The 23,443-nt window shown below is 34.7% G+C and overlaps 1 protein-coding gene across 1 annotated transcript in view; it reads left to right on the top strand.

The window, feature by feature from the left end:
• The first annotated feature begins 10,167 nt into the window (after positions 1–10,167).
• The window catches only part of TMTC2 (transmembrane O-mannosyltransferase targeting cadherins 2), a 1,891,588-nt gene continuing 1,878,312 nt past the window's right edge, over positions 10,168–23,443 (top strand). The window contains exon 1 of the mRNA XM_044088436.1: positions 10,168–11,038. Within this exon, the coding sequence (XP_043944371.1) occupies positions 10,956–11,038 (83 nt within the window). The 5' untranslated portion in view covers positions 10,168–10,955. The remainder of the gene's footprint in view (positions 11,039–23,443) is intronic.

Below are 23,443 nucleotides of genomic sequence, written 5' to 3'. Positions count from 1 at the left end.
GTTTTTCAATCACTATTCATATAGGTTTGGAACACATTCCAGAATAGATAGAGTTTATAGTTTAGATGATTTGGTTTCTAAGTTTGAAAATGTAAAGGTGCATTCATTATCAGAATACAATGCAATCATTTTCAATAGCACCAATAAAACAAAGTAAATTGGCTTCATTGACTAGATTACCTGCTTACATAACCAGAATGATTGAATTTAAAGAATGTTTTAAAATAAATTCAACAACTTTTTTATTTTAAAAATAATGGAGAGGTATCTGATGTGATGTTACTAGATTCAATGAAATCATATGTATGATTACAGATGTCTATTTGGTATTATAATAACAGGAAAAAAATGTGACAAAAGTACCATTAACTATGACAGATAAAATTAAATTAAAAATACAAAAGGGAGAAAAATCTCATACTGGAAAAAATGAAAAAGAATAAATGTGGAATACCAAAAAATATTAAGTTTCTATTATGTTTCTATAACTATGGACATTAAAATAACACACAAATTCTATAGCTTCAAAAGGGTTGCATAAAATAGCTCTTAGGTCCAAAATAATATAAAGGGCTAATCACATTAATTGCATATCAAGTCCAGGTACTACTAGGAAATATACAAATATTGAAAAATGTCTAGAATATTGTAAAGTACTATGAGAAAATTAGTGAACACAACTGTAACATCCAGGATGAAAGTGAAATATGCCAATAAAAAGTACGATCTGAGAAAGCTAAAAATGATGAAGCCAATCTGTATATTAGAAATTAAAGAACAAATAAGAAAACTGAAAGACTGTAAAGCCATAGGAAATTATGGTATTATTCCTCAATTATATAAATTATTACCCCAAAATGACATATGTTTACTAAAAAGTGTTGCTGAAGTCAAGTCTATATTTAACATACCTCAGTCATGGAAATATGCATTAAGTTGCTCCTTATTAAAACAAGATAAGGACTCTTCTTTGTGTTCCTCTCACATAACTGCATATTTATTAAATGCTGATTTTAAAATATTTATGTCAGTTTTAGCCAACAGAGTAAAATTATCTTACTAACATTAATATGAGAGGATCAGACTGATTTTATATTTGCTAGACACACACAAGTCAGTATTACAATAATATTCACAATAATTTATTATACCAATAAAACAGAACTATTTGTCATTGGTTTGGATTCAGATAGAGACTCCTGTTCTATTCATTTTTCTTACTTAACCAACGTTCTAGAAATATGTGGGATTCCTTTTGATTATATTTACATAATTAAATATCTTTAAAACACATTTGAAACTAAGTTATTTATTTACCAACTAATAAGAAGAAATAAAGGCACAAAATAATGTTGTTATACATCTCCTTTACTGTTTGCTATGGCTATTGAGCTCTTTCCATATTATATTAAATCCAATAATGATAATATAAGAGGATTAAAATAAATTCTTCATATTCATCAAAAATTCAGTTCTTATCTGATGATACACTATTAAGAACAGATACTATCAATTTTTCATTAATTTGTATACAAACTCCATTAAAATATTTGAATTATTATCAGAACTAAAATGTAATCAGATTAAAATTAATACTTTCATAGATTTGTAGGTGTATGCTAGGCTAATGGCCACAAGGTCCTTTTTTAGGCTTAGCCATGCATCCCAGTCAAAGGTGAGAATCAAGTCCTGTACCTTGTGTTTAAAGTAAACACCTGAGCCATAATGCTAATCCCCCTAACTTTATTAACTAATCAAAATGTTAATAATATGTTAAAAATTAACAATAAATTTAATTGTGATATTAAAGAGTTAAAATATTTAGGAATTATTATAACACATTATTAATATATAGCAAACATTAGTTATTAAGGTAATCTTAAAACAATAATAAGTAAATGTAATATTTTTTCTTTATAGGCAATAGGTTGTTAAAATGACTGTATCATAAAATTATAATACTAATCATTCATTATATCAACTAAAAACATATAAAACAATTCAATGACATTTGTATGAAATTATTACAGTTCCTCAATAAGACAAGATTATCTCTAGAACATTGTACATACAATTGGAGCAAAGGTGGGATAGGGTTTTCTGACAAAGACATGTATACTATAGCTTCAGTAATTACAGTGGTAGCGTTATGGTTAATTCACAGTATTCAGCCAACTAGAAAAAAATCCATAGAGCCATTTGGTTAAATTAAAAAAAGTGTTTCTTTCAACACAAGTACACAAATATTAAATAATATGGTGTGGCTATTAAGTAAATTACTTAAGTATTCTATCAACAGATTAATTATTTATAAATAACATACTTTTAGAAGCTTTGTATGCAAATTTTTCAGATATAAAACTTGGTGGTCCTCAATGTTACTTATGGCTTTTAAGACAGAATTTAAAGAAGTATAAACTTTCAAAAATGGTGAGTTTAAAAGAAAGTGATTTTTATACCAACTGTTAAAAGTTAAAATACTGAGTACAGATTATTTACTGAGCAAATATGACACTGGTATGGCAAATCTGGTTATCATCCAAAGTACCATAATTTCTTAAAATTCATACTGATGCTATTAAAAATGTCTATCCTCTACTTTGTAAATTTCTAAATATAATTATTTCAAAAGGTGAAATAGAAAGATCATACTTATCAAAAATATATAACACAATCATATATACATTTAATTTATGATAATTATTGCAAATATGTCCAACAAAATATCTATTTTCTGTATCTGCAATGGACAAAAAGATTCTGAAGTCATAAAAGAAAACTATGTTCTGTATGTTATTTCCTTGGTAATTTTTTGTACATGGCTTTCATAATGCCTCATAAAATAGCTGTTATGTTCAAAAAGGATAATATTGATTGTTGGAAAGCAATATATTAAAGGGGATTGCCAACATATGATATATGACTGTAGTGCACTACAGAAAATTGTGGGTAAAACTACTATCCTTTTTATAAGCCTTGTGGTCTGATAGCTTCATGTTATACAAACTGTTAGTCTTGCTTAATGATCCTTTTCCCAGACATGTACCTAAATCCCAGTACTCACTTCTTTGGAACATACTAACAATAGATTGAAAAATATTGCAAAACACTGGATAAATTATATCTCTTCTTTATTTACAAAATGTATTAATATTGCCACCATTGTATGTCAAAAAAGAATATGTAGTATAAGAATGAAAAGAAAATTAGTACAGAATGCAAATATTTGGACAAATTAAGATCTCTAAGAGAAATATTCAATGTATACTTTGATCAATACATATTGCTGAATTAAGAATACAAGTGATATATTTACAGTTAATATTGATGAAGATGTGTGCAAGTATTTTTTGTTTGTTAATATGTTGTTTTTGCTTGTATCTTGCAAAAACTTAATGAAAAAGAAAAAAGAAGCACGTATGAGAGGATAGATAAAAGGGTCATCTGTTTGAAAATAAATACAGTCTTAGATTTAACTTCCCAAAAAAATATTTGCTGCATGCAAGAATTGATTTTTTCCGGCTGTTAAATTAACTGTGCCAAATCAGCTAACATAAAATGTTGACAAGTGTACATTCACAATGCCTAAGAATTTTGTAGTGCAAGGAAATAACTGATTATGTGTTAAATTGGCCAGGAACATCAGTGTAAACGCAGCTACAACTTTGTATCTGTGCTATCTGAAATGACTATCACAATGACAGTCTGAAAGAAGGGACGATTTTGTATTTGGATCCAGGAAGACCATAATGTAAATGTAATCCAGCTCATGAAAAGAGTGTGAAACTTTAGTTTATGAAAAAAGTGGTATGCAATGCATATGTATACTTTCCAGTAAAACAGAATCATTATTCTGTCATAGTTCCAGAATGTATATGTTGACTGGTATCAAATATGTGCACTGTTTCTGAAAATAAGTGCAGATGAAACTGACTGCATGCATGCCACCCTTGCCCAACTCATTATGTATTCTTTGCCAAATACCATTAGTTACTGCTTAACCATGTAATGAATCAGAGAATAGTGAACTACAGAATAACATCTCACTGAAATATTACTGAACTATAACACTATGGAACATTCATATAGCTACCAACACAGTAAAACTGACATCCATGTATTTTAAATAAAGAAATAATTGTGTATGTTTCATTTGTGGCAGTGCTACTCTTTGTACCCCTGCACCCCCAATTAATAAACATAGCTCTGAGTTCATAAAACCTAAAGAGAGTAGTTATTATTTTTCCCCAAAACAGTGCAACTTTAGAGTAAGTACATTTTGTTACAGTAGGGTATATTGCCCTCATATCAATGATGTAAGAGTATAGTTCCTGACAAAAATATATAGAAATACTGTTATTTAAAGGATATGTGCAAGCTTTTTTGGTAATTCTCTATATTTCTTTTAGGATTATATTTTTCAACTATATAGTAATGTAATGATACTGATAATTTTATATTTTACAATTCATAATGTAAACACATGCACACATACACAAAAAAATACACATGTATATGGAATCAAGACACTATGTCACAACTTTTTTGGCTGATGAGCAAACACGGCATTATGGTTGATTACCTCTTCCCTGACCATGTTGAAAGAGGTAAGCACTTAACAATGAGATTAGACAATGTTTTCTTCTCCCTATTTTTGTATAATGTTGGTATTCATTGGCATAGTTTTCAATGACAATCATATACCTATTGTGGAACAGTGGCTATTGAAATGTTATTAACATACTTCTTGATGAACTATTTAATGTGTTGCTTTGAAGTGGTGTGTGTATATACTGTATAGTGGGGTGCAAATATTTTGAATCAGTAGATACTAGATTTTATAGTAAAGAATACAACAGCAAAGACCAAACAGAGATACACAATGAGATTATGTTAATGGCAAGGGCTGTAGACCAAGATTACAACATTGTTTGCATCTCATGGAGAAAGAGCTAAACAAACCAGGAATAAGAAGTCTTGGGGAATATCAGCCATATATCTGGCCAGAGGAAAACTCAGAGTATTAGAAAGCTACCTGTGGAAAATTCTTTCTTTATTTATTTAAATTTTTTATACTCACAGGGATACCAAAACCTTGCCTTTGGAATACCAGGCCTGCAATCATTGTTGTTCCAGTGCTCAGAAAGAACCACAAATGTGGTGTGAGGGGTCTACTTCTATTTATCGAAATTACACATTACCAAAAGTGAAATCTCCAAGATGACAACACCAAATATTCACTACAATGAAACCTTAGAATGCCAAAACTTACTACAACGAAAAAGCATCTGTATAGATTAAACGACATTTCAACTGAAACTTACATGTTTTTACATTCTTGCAGGGGAGAAAGCCCCCCCTGCACCCCCCACGCCCCCTGCAAATTATACATACCAACTCTGAGATTGCACTACAGTGGGGAAAAGGATACATTTCATGATATTCACTGTTCTGTGATCTCTATTCAGAAGCTCAGAGTGCTGCATCACATCCGCAGTTGCTTTTTTGTTGTAGCAAGTTTCGACATTCTAAGGTTTTGTTGTAGTAGATATTTGGTGTTGTTGTCTCAGAGCTTTCACTTTCAGTAATGTGTAATTTCAATAAACAGAAGTAGACCTGGTGTGAGACTTACCTGATCAGACTGATAGAAGCCTAGGAACAACAACTGAATAATGTTGCCTTTAGAGGTTTCTGTCTAAAGCAGAATTATGTTGCTTTTCATTTTATATTGAATGCCTGACGGGAAATAAAATACAATAATCCTAAAGTACTTTTTCTAATGAGATGTGAGTGAGTGAGTGAGTGAGTGTGTGTGTGTGTGTGTGTGTGTGTGTGTGTGTGTGTGTGTGTGTGTGTGCGCGCATGTGTTAGTGTTTAATACTATACTGGTGGAGAATGCAGGCATTATCTGGTGATTTACCAAATAGTTTTATTTCATTCTTGCTTTACAGCTTCAAGAACACATACATTTGATGTTAATTTCCCCACCCAAACACAAAGGGAATGACTTTTTGAGTGAACTGCTGCCCCTTTATCAGTACAAATGGAGGAATATGTGGAGGCTAAGGTACTGACCAGCACAGCTGTGAGTCAGTATATGATGGCCATTCTCGAAAAGAGTATGGATAAATACTTGGTCAGCTTCAAGAACAGATGATAGCTACTGTGCTGACCACTGTAAAAAAAAAAAACACTCCACTACTAAAGTAACTCATCAAAGATGATAACATTGAAGCATATCATGTTGACTTTGAAAGATGTGTTACCCAAATAAATTCGGCTTAGTCTGAATGGGCCAATATTTTGTCTTCTAAATGACAGTGGAAGCACTTAAAGCATACATTTACATGGAAGGTACAGATTTTTGGAATGTTACAAACTGAAAAATCTGCTACCGAGGATTGTATATGTATTGAATCACAAGACATAACATGTCATAGCTGGACATCAAACTCCAGTATAACAGCAACAGCACAAATGTCCAATTAAAAACATATATCTTACTTAAGACTAGAACCAGAAATTCTGGTTATGGCTAAGAACCTGCACCATCTTACTCATGAGTGCTAACCCTAACAATAAACCTATCCCTGTTCCTAACTATAACACTACACATTGTGTTACTAAACACCCTTTCCCTAACAATAGCACTATAGAAGTCAAAAGGACACAGAGCACACACAACACAAAACATGCACAACACTGAATCTATCCCCTTACCTAACCCTTACTCTAAACTTAACCTGCAAATATTTGCATATTTACATCAGCTGTTATAACAAAGTCATGCATATTTTCATAACCACCATTTTTTCATTCAAGCATTAATTTTTTTGCACATTTCTGCATATCTATACTATCTAAAACTAAATCCAGCCATGTGATTCACATAAATGAGCATTCACTCATTTGTGCATTCTCTTTTAAACTGACAAAAAAAATTCTAACAAATGTGTAGTCTATCTTTTGAGTTACAACTATACATAACTATCTGTCTATATATATATATATATATATATATATATATATATATATATATATATATATATATATATATATATATATATATATATATATATACACACACAAATATATATATATATATATATATATATATATATTATATATATAATCTATATATATATATATAAATATATATATACATATATATAGATATAGATATAGACAGATATACAGATATTTATAGATATATGTGTGTGTGTGTGTATCTGTGAAATGGCTTGCTAGGTGGATTAATAAAAAATGTTAGTCATTCAGGTATTTACATCAGTTTGACTTGGCTATAACTGCCACTTACAGATGCTTTTTTGTGAATATTTTCAGTCCTTCACTGGTTAAGCAATCTATTGAAGCATCTGTATGGAAACCCTTTCATAATGGAGCACAGATTATAGCAAAAAGCAGGATGAGAATTAGGCATAAGCTTTGTTTTTCACTAGTAACGTCTATGGTATTTTAACCATTCATTATGTGCTCATCTAATTTCTTTAATGCACATCTGTCTGTTTGTCTGTTTTTGCTTCTGCTGCAGTTTATTTTGTTATCTGTTTGCAACACTATAAGTAATTACAGCAATGCCTCCCTCCAATCCTACTGTTTTTATTTGCCAAAAATACAGACCTTGAGCTCCACAGACTAAGATGATACAAACCATAATTATAGGGATACTGATACAACTCGTCATAACACAGCAATAACCAAGGTCCTTGTGAATCAAACTGAAGCACCATTTGTGTCCCCACTGCAAAGCTGAATGCCTCCACCACTGGACTGAATCTGAAACTGGTCATTTGTGATTAGTGTTGTACCCCAGTTAACAAATTTAAAATAAAGTAAAAAAATATATTTTCTAAGTACCATCTAAGCATTTTGAGAGTCCCAAGCAAGGTGCCACTTTGGTATGGAAAGAAAAAATCATACCTTGCTGAAGAAAACGTACTTTGCTATCCAGAAAGAGTATTTTAAAATATCAAGAACTATGCAGACATGAAGCATGATTCTGTAGCAAAAGAATAAAAAAAAACTTTTATTAAAAAATATTTTGTGAAGGGAAGAGGCTCAATATGATTTTGTTTTAGACTTATTCCATAGGTAGCAAGTCCCCTGCACCACAGGTGCAAGTCTGAGGTGAATGCATCAGTGGACAAGGGCAAATTCTGACTGTATTCATTTAATTCAGACACAAATTTGGCTAAATAGAAATCTCTGGGCACCCAGTTTTCCCATTTCTCAACAGATACAAAGAAAGAGACTCTTTTTAAAAAATATATCAGTACCCCTTGAGCAAGCAATTGGCTTTACTGGCATCATAATGGCCAAAGTTTAACTTTCTAGGGCTTACCATTCTTCTGAATTTATTAACTCTCAAACTGCTTAGTGCTAGCTATAACTTCTAAGAAGCAGACTGAAGAGAAAAGCCTTAATGTACTCACTCTGTAGGCATGAAGGTACCCTGAAAATTACATCTACATTTAACCAATCTATGTGTGAAAAAATACTCTCTAAAATCATCCCTACAAATTTGAAGACATTATCAAAGAGCATTAGAAATACCTCTGACTTCTCCCATTTAAAAAAAAACTATGAATTTATGTTTCATATATGTTAAATAGATAATTATATTAATTGCACTTTTTTCTGTTGATAGCCTGTTCTTGTTTTATATTCCTTACCATTTACTTGCCCAGTGGACAGGTTGTAGCTCCAGCACAGCCAATAGCTTGCTCTTCCCCAAAGAAAATGCGTAAAGAACAGACTTACTTGTCCTATACATGTTTGAATTAATGTTTTCACTGCTTCTGACCTCATGAAGTGCTAGAGAAGATTATTCTATTCATCAAAACCATTTTTTTAAGAATATTTCCTCACCTCCTACTCAGGTAATCAATTTTTCTCTGCATAAAATGCTCATTTGTTATCCTGTATCTCTGCAGCTGTGGATATGAGCAATACAACACAGGAACTGAGTTCCTACAAGTCTTAATGGTGGTTTAAATCAAACTTTAAATTAGAAATGTAATACCAGTTTCTGAAGCTACTTCCTTAGATGCTTCTATCACAAAATATGAATTGTAGTTATGCAGTTTTATTAAAAATATGTCAACAATAAATATGCTTTGATTCAGAAGTTCTTTGGAGCAAGGTTGTCCATTAGTCATTTGCCATAGTTGCTTAAATCAGAGTTCTTGTATTTCTTGGCTATCCCTCACACCAGTGCATTGTAGACTCCTGATTTCTTCCCCCAAGAGATGAAGTGTTTTCCCTGCATTCTCTAGTGCTAGCCACTGGCTTCATGCTGTAGTTAATACCCACTCTGCGTTATCCAACTACGCTGAACAAATGATAGTAACTCCTCTCAGTACGGGATCTAGAACTGATTATGTATTGATCTTGACAGGTGTTTTATTTGGTATGTTCTAGATTAAGCACGTATTCTTCTGCACCCCTTTTGTATGTTTTTAACTGTATAAACCTGTATGATACAACTAGTCCACCCACCTCTGTTACCTTGTATTTTTCTGAACTAAAGGGAGTGTTGACAATCGTACCACATAAACTTGCAAACATGAAAAAAAATGATCCGAAGTATTGGTGACTCAAAACAGAACTATTGATAACAGATACTGAAATATCCATGGGAAACTCGTAACTCATGCACACAGACACTTGTGAAATAGCAGCATAGCTCTTAAAACGGATCAGGGACAAATCCATAAATAATCAGGGGCAATCAGGGACACTTTTAAAATATTAATACTATTAACATTAGGCACTGACATCATGACAGAATAAGAATAAATGTTAATATACATTTTCTGAAGTAAAAGAAGTCTATAAGTCAAGTTATTATTTATTGAGTTTAACTCACCGTTTTATTTCCAAAAGTCACTTGTTTTAGGACGGATTAACGGGGCAGAGCTAAAATTTGAGTCAAAATCAGGGACGCCCCTGAAAATCAGAGTCAAGCTGCGAGGTATAGCAGAATTAGTTAGCTATATTTTGTACGAAATAATGTGATATTCTATTCATCAACGTGTTTTGTGAAAACTACTGTTAATGCTTGACACAGCTTAATTGTAATCGACATTGCCTGTTCTAAAACAGCTTTTTTGTAAGGGGAACTAATTAAAAAAATGTGAACCAAATCAGAAATAACCGAGAGGACTTACTGTTAATTCTGTAAACAGTCTGGAAGCCTAAATAAATTCTCAACACCAGGACTGAAAATAATGAATGAATGACTATAACAAATCATCACATCCCTGGCTGTATTAATGATGCAGAATTACCACAGAGCATTTTACCGGTTAACTGCAAGGAAGCAGTGCTTGCCTCACATTCTTTCCACCGGCACACATTTTCAACGGGACCCGCGTCCATTTGTTGAGCTCACCGGTATCATCCTCAACTGTAGTCCTCGCACGTCCCACCCAGTTTTGCAAACCATTGTTTTGTACTTGACACACCAGTGTGTGCAGCGCAGTGCCCACACCCTCACACTATCATTCGCTCGCGGCAGCGATCTTCCATCCCACTGTTGCCTCGCAGCGATGTGGGGGGGCGGGGCTACACGCACGCGCTGTTCGGGCCCCAAGCCCCACGCGGCGGCTGCTTTTCAGTATAGAGCTGAACCTTCATCCTAAGTCTGATAGCGCAGGGTTGGTACAGTGATAGCGCTGTGTCTCCAGTCTCTAGTACTCACTTATTGGGCTGGCTTATTCCGCTGCTGCTGTGGGCATCGGGAGCATCTTCACTGCTACCAAACCCGGAGAAAGACGAGGTCCGTACCCGCACTTCAGCTGCCATGGGTTAAGAAGCTGTGCAACAGCAAACAGGCGTCGCTTTTGAGGATGCAGGGTCTGGATCTGCTGCGGTAGGGAAAAAGAGAGCGAGAAGGCAACAAAACTTGGAATTTTTGTGTGGTTGTTTCAGAGATGATTGCGGAGTTGGTGTGCAGTGGAGTAGCTCTCGTCCTGTACCTCAACACCCTCAGCGCCGATTTCTGCTACGATGACAGGTAAGTGTCTAGGGCTTGTTCCAGTTTCTGCACGTCTGTGATAGTTGTCCTAGGCGGTCAGCAGAGGCCGGGGTGCCACTTTTGATGCCGAGTATGTCGAGAAAGAAGCTATAGTCTGCAGATGCACATACGATGCTAAACTAATCAACCCCCCCCCCAAAAAAAACAAAACAACAGATGACAAGCCTGCCTGCTAATTTCACAGTTGTTGCCTAATATTATCAGGCAAATAGGTCTTTTTTTTTTGCTGTACTGCTTCAGCAACCAAGCAATTGTCATGCATTTGATACAGACTTGCATGCTTGTTATGTATTACTTTAGCTGATGAGAATTAAATTACGCGTGTTCCAAGAAGTACTTGGACATCGTTTTGTGCGGAATGTAGGACGAGTCTTGCCCTTAATGTAGTTGATTTTTTGTACTTTCCAAACTTTTGAAATTTAACTTTCTTTTGCATATTAATGTTTCGTTTCTGGAACAAGTATAATAATTCTGCATTGAAAGCTGCCAGCCAGCCTTGATTTGCTGTTGTCAAAGAAACTGCATAGTTTTCTAGGAAATGTCACCTTGTGGTGGTATCCGTAGCGCAGTTTCAAACCCTTCATTGTTAGGGACTGAAGAAAAGCTCTATTTATCATTCGGTGCTATGTTCATCCGGCTTGGATTTTGTGACTACCTAACCTGATTACGGTCCAAATTGATGCATAATTGTAATATGTACTGAGATATCACGCCTGGCTAGCTCAGTTAACGGTTTTCGTGTGATTCAAGCACCAGTGCTAGGAAGCCATCCGGAAAGTGAGGTCATCCACTTTGATAGCTTCTCATAAGCCTTGCTTCTTCAGTGGTATTGAATAGATGCCCTGATTCATGATTAGCAGATGTCTGTAGATTTTTTTTTTTGGGGGGGGGGGGCAATATTGCTCTATGCCTGGCAAGTGTTAGCATTTTCATGGTGTTGACAGAGTAAAGGTAAACACGTACCATTGCACTGTTAACGATAATAAAAAAGTAATATAAAAATGAAAATAAATATAATTAAAATGACCATATCGACTTATGTTTTTGAACACCTAAAATCAGTATAAGGCAAGCAGCTACATGTTAGAGGTACACCACTCACAAAGAGCATATTTGAGAAAATAGATTGGAATCAGAGCAAACCCAAATACTTTGAGGTAGGAACTAGGTTTTATTATGACTTTAGTCCTTCAAATTGACTTATAGATAATGGAATTATTGATTAACCGAGACTGGTACTGTTCTGAATGTGGATTGTAATAGCACTTGACACTTGTTTCCAAGCAAAACTTTTTTCCTGAAGGTTTATTATGGTTTTGTCTTATAGTAAATCTGTATATGCTTGACAGTCTAAAGACAACTCCATCCAAGTCTGTTAGAACATGCTATCTACACTTTAACTCTTTTACAGTATTAAGACCGATGAGTGATATTCCATCCTGTGAACTCCTTTCATTGTTTGGCTGACTTCATTTTCTGTTCATACACACTAATAGGCAAATACCTAATGATGCTTCTTGGCAGTATAGAAAAGAGGGTATGAGCTGTTATTAAGCTTTGTCATATACTTTTGGGGTTTGATTCCTTCATTTCCCATTTGCATAAGCAATGGTTCTTGAGCAAACATGCTTATCCTACCAACTACAATATAATGCACCAGGTCCTAGGTCTGTGGGATCATCTCTATTTCATATTAATTACTGTTGTTAAAAGCTAAAGATTGAGAGCTGAGACTTATTAGATAAGAAGTAAAATAAACAAGTCGATAGTATTCAAGAGGCAGAAAATATATTGCGGGGTAGGTACCTTCAGTATATTGTTCATTACCCGAAGAGGAGTTCAGCTGTAGAAAGTGTGAGTTTCATTAAAGGATATGACTATCGGAAGTTAACATCCACATTATGTGTGTACCTGTGTATGTATGTATGTATGCTAGTGTGTGTGTGCATGCACGCAAGTGCATATGTATAGTGAAGCGGTATTACTAGATTTTTCTCCTTACTTTGTTGCTCAGGGTCTACATTCAGTGTATTGAAACATAATATGCAATAATAGAAAGTACTGAGGAAACATTTAGTGTAGAAACAATGTAACAGGCTGCTGTATTAGCAGAGTTATTAGAATTAGTGCTGACCACGAGCACAAGGTTAATATTAAGAATGTTTCCTAAAATGGTACAAGCAGTCTGCACCCTCCCAAATCTCATGTGGGTAAAAAAGTCAAGAAACCGCGGGCAAAAATGTAAAGGAAATTCAACTTTGTGTGAGCTACTAGAAATAGAATGGGCACTTGTATGTGTGCAGATTGGATTGAGACATTTTTAGAGTTGCATTAGAAAAAAGTTGTGCTGTAAAAAAAGTATTTGAACATTTCTTAATAGGTACAGTAAAGAGGCTAGTTGAAAGGGTGCCAGAGTACACCATTTAGAGTGAAACTGCTTGTTGTCAAAAACTGCAAGCAGGTATTACAAAAGAGGACTCCATAACTGGTGACAGTGACTCTAACCTGTATATTGAGTGAGATAGAATTCAGATATTGTACTTGTCAAAGTAATTTGTAATTGTAGTAGACTATGTCAGGAATATTTGTGCATCACTTTCATTTGAAAGTTTAAACTTTGATGAAATGGTTTACAAAACTCTACTAGTTTATGTTCTTATTAAAATATTTTAAAGTATTAAAAAAGTGAAAGCAAGCATTCATAATTCAAGTTTGCATGTATTATTTTGCAATTCCATGTGTGCCTGTATGTTGGCAATCATTGATCAGCAGCATAGTCTTGCATTCCAATGACCTATTACTTTTCTGTTTTGTTACAAATCATTCAAAATAAACTGTCTTCTGTTCAGTTTCTTATACCACCACACAAAAATGCATCAGGACACAAACACATGTACAACTTAAATGTGCAGAATATAGCAGAGGTGATGTACTGTCTAAATCTTTTAGCACAAAAAATCTTTACAAAGCCTGAAATAATGGGGGACAAAGGCCCAAAAATAAGGGCAAACTAAATATTGCTTATATAAACTTAGAAAGTTCCTAGAATAACAGCTTTTGCATTAGCATGCATTTACTAAAGTATATGAAGTCAGATCAATTATATGTTATTATTTAGCTACTTCAGTCCTCAGTGATTTGCCAGAAAACCACAAATTTTGTGAGGGACATACCAAAAATACAAGGCAAAAATCTGGACATTCTGCTAAAATCTGGACAGTTGAGGGGTATGACCGCTATTATCAAACATAATGCATGAATGAGGGGCGATTGCAATGTGTTTTAGGGACTGGCCTAGATGACAACAAGAGCAGATTGTAGGAGGAGGAAGAGGAGGGTAAAGAGGAGATTAGGGGGTATGGGAACAGATGGGGCTGAAGGTAGTGTTAGTGTTAATTATATTTTTATTGCATATTTGATTGTGATTTTATTGGATATATCTGTTCTGGACTACATATACTTACATATGGGATTCCTGTTTGTGCACAGACTTAAAAGTAATAATACTTTTAAGAAATAGAAAAGTATCTGTCTTATGAGGTATTCAGCATAACAAAAGCAAAGACTTTCAAAACTGTGCATGGCTAGTAGAAGTTTTGCTGACTGATTTCAAAGCTGCAAAATAAACACAGTCCTCACAATTGCAGACTGTGGCTTTACAGTTACCAGAGGGAATAGATATCACAAGAAGTTCACAGCATGGGATAGCATGCAGCCTGCTGTGTAAAATTTTCTCTCTGCATATCTGTAACTAATATTTTTTTCTGATGCAGCTAAAGTGACAGGGGTAATCTCAGCTGGAAGCCATGTTACAGTGGGCCTTGCAGATGTTGAAATGCTTTGGCAAGCTAAAATTCTCAACTTCTTATGATTCTAGGTTACTTTAGGTTTCACATATTGCTTTTTATGATGTTCAAGATAAATTAAAAAAAAGCATGTTTTCCATCATGTTGGACTGTTGACAATTGCTTTGTTTTCTGGGGGATCCAGGAATGACAGTGTTACGCAGCTCACATGACTGCTTCCTTCATATATTAAATCCAGGAGGCACTTTTATGAGGAGATTAGAAACAGATATGTTTGGATTGCACTTCCTACAGTAACTCGGAAATCTGTGGAAATCTTTTCAAGATGCAGGTAAAGTTTGTGACTAAGTCACTTGGATATGGTGAAGTTCAACATTTCCAAATCTGCCCTATCCTGGAATGTACAAGATGGTGGCAGGGTGTTGTTATGAACTATCTTGTATTAAGCTCTGTCAGTAAGAAAATAAGTTATTTCTGAGGCAGGTTAACGATTTGATTAAAGAAACTGAAATTTTGTCAGCATTTTGCTGACAAGCTTGCTTTTTTTAGTAGTCACAACTGATCACGTTAAATAAAGTTAATAAAATAAATTTGTCCTTCCAAAATATAGAGTATTTAGTGTTTGGATTAATTCAAAGGCAAGCATATCATCCATCGGTGTGTGTAGGAGTTTAACCTTTGAGTGTTGTCTTAACATTCACAACACCTATATAACTGTTTGTTGTGAACAGCCTTTGGTGTTTGTAACATAGTTTATAGTTACTGAGTAGTTGTATAGTCATTGTGATGGATATGTGGGCAGAACATGCCTGCATATCATGCCAGGCAAAGGAAATTGTATGCTTTGAGGATGTGTATAGTAAAGGAATGTAGAACTGCTGGCAAAGTAATTCTACTGCATAATTGGAATAGCATTATGCTAACTATACATGAAAGCAAAACACAGGCTTTTTTACATTTTTTTCTTCTGATGTGCTTGCCAGTTAGTATTAATCCTGTGGTTGACCTAAATACTTGTATTTACTTTCTTTGGGAAAGAAGAATGTAGGAAAACTAGGACAGTTAGTTATCTGCTTTTTGATTGTTTGTCTCATTTGCATTTGGTGACACATTCGATTTCAGTATATTGCATCTTCTCAACATTTTATACTGAGTGTGACCATTTTGCAGCTACAAATTTCTGAGATGGTGATGGCTTTGAAAAGCTCTATTTCATATGATAGATAACATCTTAGAATAGCAGTGTGAAATACTATGAATTGGAGGATTTCATGTATTCATACAGAAATGGTAACTGGTATATAAGGCTTGGTACTGTGGATTTGTAGTTAAGTACATGCCTTCTGTATCATTGAAGAGGTACACAGGAGAAAAATAGAACTGAGTGAGGGACTAGAAGCAGGTGATAATATTATCGGACAGCCCATGTGCCTTGAAGGTTTATTTGTGGACATCCTGCCATTAATGTACATGTGTCCATAGCCACATTTTTATCCTTTTTGTTCCCTTTAGTGTATTTTGAAGAGATGACTGTTAAGTAGCTCAAAGCAGACAATTCCCACCTTTTCAGGAGAGGATAATCCCTGTTAGGGAGTTTGATCATGCATGGGATAAGAAATGGTTGACTGTTGAGGCTTGTTGTACAGTTTCTAGCACAATAAAGCCTATTTTCTGGTGGAATTCTTGTGTACTAGGTGGCAGAAGAAGTGCACAGTTCCACATGTGACGCATGGTCCCAAGGGCAGTACAAATGTCTGTGCTGTAAATCTCTGCTTTAGTGCCCAGGCATGCTCCTTCCAATGGACAGTTGTTGCTCAGTCTGGCATGTCAGGGTGGATGCAATTCTCCCATGATATTAAGCAAACCTAGTGGTAAGTTGTGAAGGTAGGCATGTTATCTATCCATTGTTAGCTTATTCTTCTTTGAAAGTAGTTGTAGAGTGGTTAGGTTGTGGTATTCAGGCAGTAGTAAAGAGTATGGATTTCTTCCAGACTGGTCTTGGCAGAGGAAGGCCTATGACTCAGATATATTTAGAAATGGCGATAAATAAGTTTAAACTTGTATCTTTGGATAACCGTGAATCTAACAGGTGTCATGGACTGTATTTCTTCTTCCTAAAAGAAAAAAAGAAGAATAGGGTTTACTACTGTGGCATATACATACATTTGTAGTAATTTTGCAGAAAAGGGAAAATGTTTTAACAAATAGAAAGAAAACCATGCCATCTAAATTTATAGCACAGAAGAAAAAGAAAAAAGAAAAAAATGAATACTGTAGGTATGGAAGCCAGGTGTATACCATTGCAAATATTCTAAAAGTATGGTTTATGGATAATTTAAATGAAAATCTGAGAAAAATGAATTTGGCAGGCATGTCCCATTGCATTGTTTTGTTAATGTGAATTATTGTTTGAGTAGCCAGAGGTTTGAGTCAGGTAGTGAGGCCTTGGTTAATAGAGTTGCTTGTGCTTGCTTCATTCATATTTCTAAAAATCTTTCACTTTTTGCTATTACTAATTATTCAATAATAAAAATAAGCTGCTGAGTATTAATGTGCTAAAAAATATCTTTGGTTGGATGGGTAATCATATACCTAGTTTTCAGTTTGCTGGAGAATAGTGACACCTGACACAAACATGCAGACAACATTTACCTAGTTGTAGCAGTCAGTAACAGAACATTGACTGAATACTTACAGGTAGCTTTTGCTAATGATTTAAGGCATATTTTGGTTAACTCTGTGGCTAATGTAAGTCAGATCAATGCAAATTCTTTTAGTACAGCCTGGGATTTCACCTTGATGCTATTTTGACATATTTAGCCATTGTCAAAAGCAATATTTTTTGAGCTGATTAAAACAGTCCAATTACTGATGTCATCTCACTTAAGATACAGATCATATCTTAATGGTAACATGTATTCAGATAGTCTGTCTATAATAAGTTATTACTGCATGAATTGCATTAACATCTATGGACAGTAGAAGTCTTCTTTCAAAAGCAGAAGACAACTGTACTGCTTGTTTTTTGTTTATTTTTCTGTACATGAAACTTTTGTTTTTGCTTGTATTCACAGGTCTACTTTTTCCATTCTTAGAACACATTCTAGATCACACAGAAAAATCACTTTGAACAAATAAATAATCCACAATTTTTTTATTTTATTCATTATGGCTGGTATGCACTTACAACTGAAAGTGAGCTTCAGTGTCTGAGTGCATTCCTGAAATAAATTAATCTCGTCAGTTATGAGACCAGCTGATGCCAGACTGGCATTTCAGGAATAACCACATTACTCTTGGAAATTGTGGCACTTACTGGTGTTCTACAATGTGTAGAACACTAAACTAACTTAAAAGAAAGGCAGGGTTGTGGTTGTTTATGTCAGTGGCCTGTAGGAGGCAGATTTTAAATTATGCAGATTAATTCTAACATAAGGCAGCAGGAGATTTAATTTTGGACTCTTCTTTACTCACTTGTGGCACACTGTCCAAAGTCCTTCAAAATATAGACGATAAACTCTATCATAACAAATATATTCTTTGAAGATAGTGTAAGCAAAGCCGGAGAGGTTGTTAAGCTAAGGATAACCAGGATATTACTTTGAGAAGTCTGGAAACAAAATGTAAGTAGCTGTAATTATAATATATGCATCCTAAGAAGAATAACTTTGGCTATTCTCATGATAGATACTGTTTCTATAGCATATGCATTTGGGATATTTAAGGGTATTTTAAACTTGTAAAAGGAATTATTTTAATATCATGGAAGTTTTCTTCCATTTCACATCTTTGCGTCCTTATTACTTCAAATTCCTATTTTGAGGCAAAGTATTGATTTAAGTAACAATTTTTAAGATAATCTTGGAGGGCAGATGCTTACATTTTAAAATAATTTTGTGTTCTGTCTCAGGCTGACATTTGCTTGGTCTGGGTTTGTAGGAATAGCACCTGCATACTGCTTTTCCACTTATTGTGAAGAACAAGGTATTTTATTTATCAGAAAAGAGAACCCCACAAATTCCATATATCTATATCAGTATACATCCCCACACACACACACATATATCAGCGACAGCTCACTAAACTTACTGTGGTATGTCCTGATCAGTCAAAGATGTAGAGTGTCAACACTGGCATGTAGTCTCATGAGCATGATTGCTGTGCAACAGGAATTGGGAATGTGGCAATTCCTTGCTGTTATGTAGTCACTGAATTTGTAAATATATGTATATATGTGTGTGTGTGTGTGTGTGTGTGTGTGTGTGTGTGTGTGTGTGTGTGTGTGTGTATATGGATGTATATAGATACAGATATATATGCATATGTATCTATAAAGTCTTGGGGGTACAAGGGGGACTGCCCCATGCAGATAAGCTGTTTTTTTGTAGCAGTGTGCTGGTAAGAATGTGTGGTGTTGTTTGTATTTGTGTCTGTGTGTGTGTGTCTGATTTTTTAAATTGTACTGGTTGTGAATTTGAGTGTTGATTTTATGCAGAGAGTTTGGGCAGACTTAGTTGTTTGTGATTAGTTTTGTGTACAATCATGTTTTTTCAGTTGCTTGAGGTACATTCAGTGTCTTATTAGGTATTTCAGTATATATTTACATGCCCTAGTTGAGCATATTGGATATATTCTGAACAGGAACTTTAGCAAATGATAGGGGACTGCAATGCAAAATTAAATGGACATAGGTTGAGCAGCAGAGGTAAAAGGAAGAATCAGAGGTTCAGCAGCCAACTGACCCAAAGAGTAATTTGTGACAGAATAATTCCAAAAAAGCTGAAAAGTGAGGTATACAAAACAGATGTGCGATCAGAGCTTCTGTATGGCACAGAAACGAGCCAGATGGGGAAGCTTGAGGTGATGCAGATTATGTACCTGAATGGGTAGTAGGATGTGCGCTGTAGGACAGACAAAGAAATAAGGACATTTGAGCTGGAGCAAACAGAACATTAATTGTAGAAAAGGTCAAGAACAGATTGTGGAGGTTCAGTTACATATACAGGAAAGAAAAAGATAATTTGGTAAAGAAGGTTTGGGAGAGACAGAAAAGAGACAAAAGGAGACAAGAGCACAGCCAAAAGATGTACGGATTGTATGTGTGAAGGCCTGCAATGATCAGTAGGAGAGGTGGTGACAGTCAAAGTGATACCCCACTCTCATACAAAAAATGGCAAAAGGGAGTTGGTGATAATGAGACACACACACACACACACACATATATATATATATATATGTATATATATATATATATATATATATATATATATATATATATGTGTGTGTGTGTGTGTGTGTGTGTGTATATATATATATATACATACATATATGTATATATATATTATATATATATATATATATATTATATATTTATTATACATATTTATTATATATAGATATATTTTATATATATATATATATATATATATATATATATATATATTATATAATATATATATATATTATATATATATATATGTATGTAAATGCCATGTGTTAAAGATAATTTTGGACTATATTGCATAATTTCTGACTACCAACAGCAGGAGAATAAGTGTGCAAGCTCAGATTAAATATGTGCCTTATTATAAGTGACTTCTAAGAATAGCCCTTAAACAGGGATATTTGATTGGTAGCAGTAGCAATCTACATTTACCACTGCAAAATTATCCATTTGGATAAGTAGAGATGTATAGTTTATAAAATGCTGTAGTACATAAAGTGGTTGCCAAAAAAATGGTATCCTACTGACTAGAATATCTGTAATTTGATCTGAAAAGTACAGCAAGTATTCCAGTTTTCAGCAAGTTTATAATTAGGCTATGACCAAATAAGACGTATAATAACGGAATAATTTGATCTGCTGACATTGTTTTCTACATTCAGAATCAGACTGCTGATCCTTGCCTACCAATGTCATTGCACTTACAGAACCTGCTAAAGCAGTCTGGTCACCAAGGGGTGTGGGGATGCTTTGAAGAAGATATGATGGGGGAAAAAGATAGGGTAGGCCACTCCCCAGAACCAGGAAGCTGACTAACTCCCTACCACCCGACTCCTGCTAAGGAGAGGAGGGCTGATAGAGATTTCTAGGCAGGAAACAAAATGGCCCTAGAACTATCACCTGGCCCTAGCAATAGTCGTCTTCCATTCCACCAGAATTAGTGGGTCATTTGGGTGAAGGGAAGAAGAGAAACTGTGCAAGGCCCTGGGGGGGATATGCCAATAAAAAATTACATTCCCTGTCTGTCTGTCACCTCCTTCTGCATGCATGTAATATTTTTAAACATATATTTTTATGCAGACAAAGACAGGTAATGGTAACAGCCTACTACATATAATCTGCTCATTTTTCTACATAATAAATTAGCTGTGTTGCTTTATAATCCATGTCCTGTTTCTCCCTACTTGTTGCTTAAAGTGCTTCATGTCTGCCCCATATTTCTGATTGCACAGCTTCCTTGTGAAAGCTTCTGTTTGCATCAACAGCATTCTTTGTGAAAAACAAAACGTTTAAATGCTTGCTGACATCACTTTTGAGTGGTTCCATACAGAGTAGTGTTCAGCATTCTGTTTCCTTGTTTCTTCTTTTTAGAGATGCTGGCCAAAGTATTTAAATGTTTCTGAAAGGTCGGTGTTTACACAAACCTATCCAGTTGCTCATGGAGAGCTCTTTATTGATCTAGATACCTTAAGGTTTGCTCTTTGGCAGCCCACTTGAATCAGGTGAAAATTAATTCAGAAACTACTATTTCACAGGGGTTAGTTCCATGCTTTTCTGCAGAAATTCAACTGCTGTGAACCACCAAGGGGTAGGTTGTTTAAAAATAACGCTTATCCCATTTACTGCAAGAGTGATCACATATTTTTCAACACTGTATGGATAATGTTCCTCTTTTCACAGTGTGACCGAGTCATGGTTAAAAAGGCTCAGCTTGACCATCCTCTAACCTGATAAAGCTCTTCTCTCACTCCTTTATGCTGTGATTTGCATATTAAATTTCTTTAGCCTGTCTTCATATGTTGTTTGGTGTAGATAGCCTATGTTGCTTGTTTTCCTTCCTTGCACCGCCGCTGATATATTATTGTCTTTCCAGACAGCTGGCATCAGAACGTTATGTGATAACACAATTGTGCTGTTATCATTTAGAGAGAACAGACAAAAAATATTATTTTTGTATTGGGTTGCATCTTCCTGTGCATCCTGTTTAAACTTCCTTATTGTCATCTTTTCTTCTGTCTCTGTCTTTTTGTAGATTTTGATGTCATTAAAAGGAAAGATGTTTTCTCTCATATCAGTCTTTGTTGTTACTTATGGAAACATTAAACATTCCTGGTGCCAGAACTGAACTAAATGTTACATGAATTGCACATTTCTTTCATTTATGTACATTCCATTTACTGTTACCATGTGTGTCCTGTTTTGTGGACATTTTAAGCCTATAAAATCATCCTGCATTTTTAATGATTGTTTGAGTAAGACTTTGCCAGATGCCACACAACAGTCAATGTAGTCAACATCATCCTTCCTTGATTGATGTGTTGTTTCGATTACCCAGTGATTTATCACTAAAATAACACTGTTTGTAAAGTATAACAGACATGAGCTTCTTCTTCTGAACATATAATAGCCTTGATCCTGATGTATTTTTTAAGTTCTCAGAAATTGTTTTCATCACTTTTCTAATACTTTTAGGGCGCTAAAGTGAGTCACTGAGAACCTCATTCAGCTAGACAGGTACTGCTGAAACAAGGTACTTGTGCTAAGGATGTTATGACATTGTGAGTTAACAAATAAATCAAATACAAAGTGGAGTCACAGCTGACTTCCACCATTCCTCCGGGACTACCTCATCCTGTCATGATTTATTCCACATTGTTGTTTTATTGTGACAAAGTTCAAGACGTTGTACTTTTGTCTGTGTTATTTCATGTTAGGCTGCATTGCTTCCTTTATCATCAATTTTAAGAGTTCATTCAGAAGTTGTATGTGTCACTGGACTTGTAAGTACCACATCCCCAAGAAATATTTTCTTGTTTAATCTCATTGTTTTTTGTTGCTGTTTAGTTTATACTGATCACAATTGTGTGCATTATTTTACCTTTTTCAGTATGTCATTAATGGCCAATCACACCCACCAACTGTGCACTCAAGTGCTTTTATTTTGTGACTGGACCAAAGAAAATACTGCATAACATCCATGTTTGTAGCCTTCTGCCTTATCTTCTACACATTCTTCCATATGTGTGCATTCACACACAGACACACATATAGCCCCCACACCCACACACACCCACGCACACACGCATATACCCACACACACACACCCACTGACACACACATGCACATACTTATCCACAAATGGAGAGCTTAGTCAGTAACTACTTCAGTTGCAATTTCTATATCATTTCCTATAGTTCTCTTAATTTTCTTAGGAGTGTAGTCAGCACTGATGGAATTCTGTATGATCATCTAGTATGTAGCCGTCTCCTTGTCTTAGTGTAGCCTCACGTATCCTCATGTAGGGCATGATTTTGTTCTACATGCATTTTCAATACTGAAAGAAAAACATCTGTG

Source organism: Protopterus annectens, chromosome 11.part0 (assembly GCF_019279795.1).
Source record: "Protopterus annectens isolate FY-2018-M chromosome 11.part0, PAN1.0, whole genome shotgun sequence".
Taxonomy (NCBI): domain Eukaryota; kingdom Metazoa; phylum Chordata; order Ceratodontiformes; family Protopteridae; genus Protopterus; species Protopterus annectens.
Note: the sequence above shows the minus strand (reverse complement) of the source record. Positions and strands in the feature narration are given on the sequence as shown.